The 5749-nt window shown below is 27.7% G+C and overlaps 1 protein-coding gene across 4 annotated transcripts in view; it reads left to right on the top strand.

Moving 5' to 3' along the window:
- LOC108692343 (popeye domain-containing protein 3-like) overlaps nt 1–3568 on the top strand; it is a 6587-nt gene extending 3019 nt beyond the window's left edge. For 2 of the 4 annotated variants that reach the window (XR_001931966.1, XR_001931967.1), the window contains exons 5-10: nt 212–369; nt 451–553; nt 710–850; nt 972–1137; nt 1870–2143; nt 2527–3568. Coding sequence is in view for 1 of the 4 variants with exons in the window: in XM_018200550.1 (XP_018056039.1) it covers nt 212–369; nt 451–553; nt 710–850; nt 972–1137; nt 2527–2594 (636 nt within the window). In the remaining 3 variants the exon portion in view is untranslated. The remainder of the gene's footprint in view (nt 1–211; nt 370–450; nt 554–709; nt 851–971; nt 1138–1869; nt 2144–2526) is intronic. The other 2 variants (XR_001931968.1, XM_018200550.1) reach the window with 2 other exon arrangements.
- Nucleotides 3569–5749: the final 2181 nt, after the last annotated feature.

Below are 5749 nucleotides of genomic sequence, written 5' to 3'. Positions count from 1 at the left end.
TGTGAGACACATTTTATTTGAAATCAAGTAATATATGTTATAAAATTTATATTCTATTTAATAGAATATGTTCTTCTTAATCATTAGCAATTAATAAAACAATATTTAATATTTATAATATAACAGATAAAGTTTTATTTGAAATCTTTGATACTTATTTAAAATAGTCACTTAAAATAAAAATATTTTATAATCGTCTTCTTTTATGTAGGTATATGTTGCAGTATTCCAGCCATTACGGGTGTCGCGTCATCAATTCAGAAAAGTATTAAATTGTATGAAGATCATTCGCCAGTTGAAGTATCAAGAAGTTTATGCACAAGAAAAAGTGACCAAAGTCGATTCTTTATCGTTGGTGCTGTCGGGAAAGTAAGAATACATTTTTCGTATTTTTATTCATTGTTATATGTAAGATCTCTATTAAAAATTTTTTTTTCTCGTTTTTAACAGACTAGTTGTATCGCAAAATGGAAGAGCATTGCATATCGTCTTCCCACATCAGTTCCTGGATTCTCCAGAATGGTTTGGTGTCTCGACAGATGAATACTTCCAAGTAAATTTTTCTTTATCATCGATATTTTTCATATCAGTAAATTATCTTAATTAGTTTTTATATTTTTTTTTATTTATCTGATCTTCTATCTATCTGATTTAATAATTTCAATATGTGCCAATACGTAGATATATATTTAATGTTATATTTGCTTAGGTGTCCATAACAGCTATGGAAGAATCAAGAATATTATTATGGCACAGAGACAAACTAAAATTAAGCATTATTAGCGATCAATTCCTGCAGGCAGTGTTTGATCACATTTTGGGCAGAGATGTAGTTAAAAAATTGATGCAGGTATATTCTTTTTTAAAAATCACAATAATATCGAATGTTTATTATAATTTGTTAAGTTATAGAATTGTTAGCTATTGAAACGTAATAAAAAATTTTAATATTTTCATATTTATTTGTATAGGTGAGTGAAACAATGGCTGCTAGCAGTCATCAGCAGCAGAATGGACAGATAATTGGTCTGGGTGGTATTGGAGCCTTAGAAAATGATCCTGATACAAAACTTTTTGTTGTAAAAAAGACTGGTGATAGTCAAGGGATTACTGCTCTCATCAGTCGTCAACTTCAAGGTACGTATAAATATTTTTCTGCAATTTTTATTTTTGCGAATATTAAAGATTTCAATTAAAAATGTGTGTAAAATTGGTTTTATTTTCACTTTTACTAGTACATTTTAATATTGAGACACAGTTTCTTCTTAAAGCAAAAGAGACTGTATCTCGTTTATTTTTTATACATTTTTGTCAATTCCTTTCTATGTATAATTAGCAAAATGCACATTTTCTACATTAATCAGGCATGTGCATGTTTTATATGTATCCAGTTTGTTCACTTTTGTAATAATACTCTTGCGTTTTTAACATTTTCATGATATAATCCCATAGTAAATATAATTTTGTTCATTATATATGTATCTTAAAATTTGTTACATAAAATTTTTATAAACATTTTATACAAATAATATTCTTGAGGCTTCTATGGGTGCTTTCTATGTAAAGATTATGCATTTCGCGGGTTTTCTTCGTTCTAAGAATGGATGTGGACACAGAGAAAACTCACGAACGCATAATCTTTATATTTTATACAAATAAAGCCATTTACATAGTGTGCATATGTACACTTACATATCATGATTTTACTTTAAAATATACCATATTTTTTATTTTAAAGTAATATAGTTTTGATACGTAACATTTTATTATATTTATCAAAATATAATAAACATGTTTTAGATCTTTGTATTGATTTATATGCACCTTTTTTATGATTTTGCATCAACTTTGATTTCGCTTTGGAAATAGAAGAGAGAATGCCGCTGCTGTACACGAATCAAGAAGTATTGAATAATACCCTTCACCATACGAACCACCTATGTGTACCATCCTGTACATTTCTCCCGCATCCTATATCGAACAGCGTTCAGACTTCGCTGTAATGTCCTTGCCTACCGATCGTACAACACTCTAGCACAAAAATTGTATGTGATATATGTTCCTGCAATGGATGCATATATATTACACAAATGTCGCAGAGTAATTCCATAATTGTTGTTCTTCCTGGATATTGTATCAAGAGGTGAGTTTCTTCATGTTTTCGAAAATTTTTGTACACGATAAATCCAAATACACGTAAAGTAGTACTCATAAACAAGATTTTCCACTCGTTTTCAAAAACATGTTTAATCTTGAAAATTAATAATAATAATTGAAAGGAGAATGATGTATTTCGATGCTTGTGTAATTCTTACCTTCTTTTACATTTATAACTGAAAATATTATAAAAACATGTAATGTATTTGCTTCTAATATCTATACTATCTCTACAATTTTCTTACAAATAAAAAAGTATAATTATAATATATAATACATGATAATTTAAATATGTTTATTTTAAAATTTATTTATTTATTTATATCTTTTCATATTATGATTATTTTAAAAGTTGCTCTCGATTTACAGCGGCAGGAGATCCGAATGCTTGGAGATTGGGAAGAATCGAAGAGACTGATCACGAAACACCTGTTTAATGAAATGATTGTTAAATCGATGTCATCCTCGACAGTCAATATAACGTAACACCGGTGTTTTTACATAATGCAATTACAGCAAGCTGATATTCATTGTGACTAAATAATGTGCATATTGAAACTGTGCGTAGAAAAAATTGAACTTTCTCTTGCCAATTAATAATTTTCTCAGTGGCTAGTCAACTGTATGATAATAAGAGAAAATTCCATCGTTTTGTAGCGTATGATAAATTCCATTCTAGTTTATAAAGCAACTAATCAATAAGTTTATGCTTCCAGTGTATTTGTTGGGTATGCTTGAACATATTGAATTTAAGAGTGGCTATATTTATAATTTACTCCGTTAAAATACCGTTTGGTATGTTCTATGATGAATGAATAATGGATTAAGACTTTACAAGTATGCAAGTGTAATGAAATGAGGGTGACATATTCACAGCGGCGTAACTTCTGTTAATGGTCTGTGATGTCGTGGTGGGACTTGATAGAAGTTAGGGAGGCCTAAAGAAACTGATTCTTTCCCATACCCGGAAATAGTGCCTTTTTACTTACACTTCCTTTCTTAATGTTTCCATGAAGAAAATATGTACAATATACTACTATATGCGCCATAATATATAACTTATATATTTATCCAATGTATCTCGTAGAGTTCTCCAAATGTCGCTATATTACATGTTTGAAGATTCATGTTGTGATACTGTTAAGCAACCGATGTTCACGAGTCAAAGAGGCACAAGAAGTTACGCCATTATTAACGCATTGAATATTACGAAGTATAATATAAAGAACATTGTTGCGAGATTTATATCGCTACATTGCTGCTAGAGACGTCGAATCGCGTATACAACTTTCGATACTTAACATAAAAAATTATTACGAATTGCTACAGGATAATATTGTAATTACAATCACAATGCATTGATATACTTAACATCAAGTTAATTATTTCATTATTATTTTATTTATTTACAACAGTGCGTATGATAATAATTGTTTTATATAATTGGATAAGTGAAAGTAAATACTTTAAGATGTATATTATGTAAAACAAATCGAAAGAAATTTCTTAAAAAAAAAAACGTCAATGATCGAGGGAAAAAAAATATAATTGGAACAATGAGGCTTCAAATAAAGGTCTCGCTTTTAACGGTTAAAATATTTCGGTAATCAAACTATTGAATGAATAAACATTTTGGAAATTTTTGTTTAATTTTTAGAAACATTATATTGAAGGATAGAAAATTGTTAAAAGATATCGAGATTAAGCTCACTTAAAGTTGTAATACATACTTTAAGAAGACTTTTTATATGTAAAGTCATAGAATTCTGAATAATACACATACATATTCTATTTCGGATATTACCGACAGTTTATCACATGATGTAACAATTGTTCTGTATTATAATACGTATATTGCATATCCGTAATTCTGATAATAATATTTTGAACTGAAAATATTTTATGTAGCAAAGTACCGAAATGTAGGAATGCCTTTTGATATGTATAAACATGAAATATGCAGGACCATCAGAATTAGTATTTTTTGCATATAATTCATATATATATATACGTACATGTATACATATATATATAAATAGACAAGTTTTTATTACTTTCTATGTGAATATGAATTATAGTTATTGAATCTTTGTTGTTTATTATCTCTTATTGTTATTATTTTTGTATGTGAAATTGTTTTTAGTAGTTAATAAGTAGAGAGTGGCTGATGAGAATTTGAGAAATTTAAATCATATTGGATACAATAAGAATGCGGATAAAATGGCAGCGTGAATAAAGAAAGTTAGTTTTAAAAATTGAAGTAATTTTATTACGTCTTTCTGTCTTTTTTTTTCTCTTTTATATTAATATTGCATATAAAAAACATGCAATAATAAGATCTCTTTTATCAACCTCTTTTATCAACCAGTTAAGTTAACCGACATTACATGGGGCTCATTTAGGCCCAGTTTCACAACTCATTATTACTCATTATTACTTAAAATAAATTAAACCTCAGTTAAAAGTTAATCATAAGTTGTGAAATTGAGTCCCATGTAACTGTCGGTTGACTTAATCGAGGTTGGTGAAAGAAAAGAATGATTAAAAGACGAAACAAGGAGCAAGGATACATCATGATTTAATTAGATGTTTATTGATACATTAAAATGATGCGAATGACAAAACACTGAAAAAATACGCGATTCATTTTTTTAAAATAAATTTTCTCGGTGTTTTCATGAATTCTAAAATTTAAATTTAAATTCTGCAAGTTTCCTATGAGAGTACATATTCTTATATTTAGATTGATTATTCTAACAAACACAGTAAATAAAAAAAATAGAGAATATTTTCCTTCTAATAAAAGCACGTGTTCTTTTTGACAACATGATTGAAAAGAATGCAAGTAATTGTGAGAATTAACCTATAAAAATATTTTACTCGAATAAGATTTAGAATTTTAATATTTTTTATTATATTTCAGTGTCACGCGACGACATAATTAAACGAAATTAAAGGAAATGTCACAAAGAAACGTATACGCATTAATAAGAACATCGATTTTTGAAACTTGACACTTGATTGTCATGATTAAAATTCCGGAATCTCAAAATCATAGTTTTTAGAATTTTTTAAAATTCTTGGAATTTTATATAGTGTGACCTCCTTGCTGATTATGGCAAGTTTTATTCATTAACTGATTATAACCGCATTATTCGCAAATGCAACTTTCATAGAGTAAAGTTGTATGTGCATTTACGCATGCGATATTGATCAAAATGAATTTAAAAACTACAATTTACTCTTTATTCTCTTAATTCTTTGTCGATTTCATAATTCAAAAATCTCGAATTCTCTTAGAACTGTAATTCTGGAAATATTAGATAACGCGTGTAATATATGTTATTTAATTTATTAATTTTCAAGAATTTAGATTTGTGGACAAATATGCTTAACTCCGTCTCTAATTTTTCTGTATTTTGTAAATTCAGTATTCATATATATTTATATTTTCATGTGTAGATTGTATGTGTGATGTGTGTATATATATGTGTGTGTGTGTGTATATATATATATATATATATATATATATAAGGTGTACAACTTTGCTTCCGCCATTTTCCTATAGATGGCTTTAGCAGTAAGTGGTAGT

The sequence above is a fragment of the Atta colombica genome, unplaced genomic scaffold, assembly GCF_001594045.1.
Source record: "Atta colombica isolate Treedump-2 unplaced genomic scaffold, Acol1.0 scaffold7, whole genome shotgun sequence".
Classification (NCBI taxonomy): Eukaryota; Metazoa; Arthropoda; class Insecta; order Hymenoptera; family Formicidae; genus Atta; species Atta colombica.
Note: the sequence above shows the minus strand (reverse complement) of the source record. Positions and strands in the feature narration are given on the sequence as shown.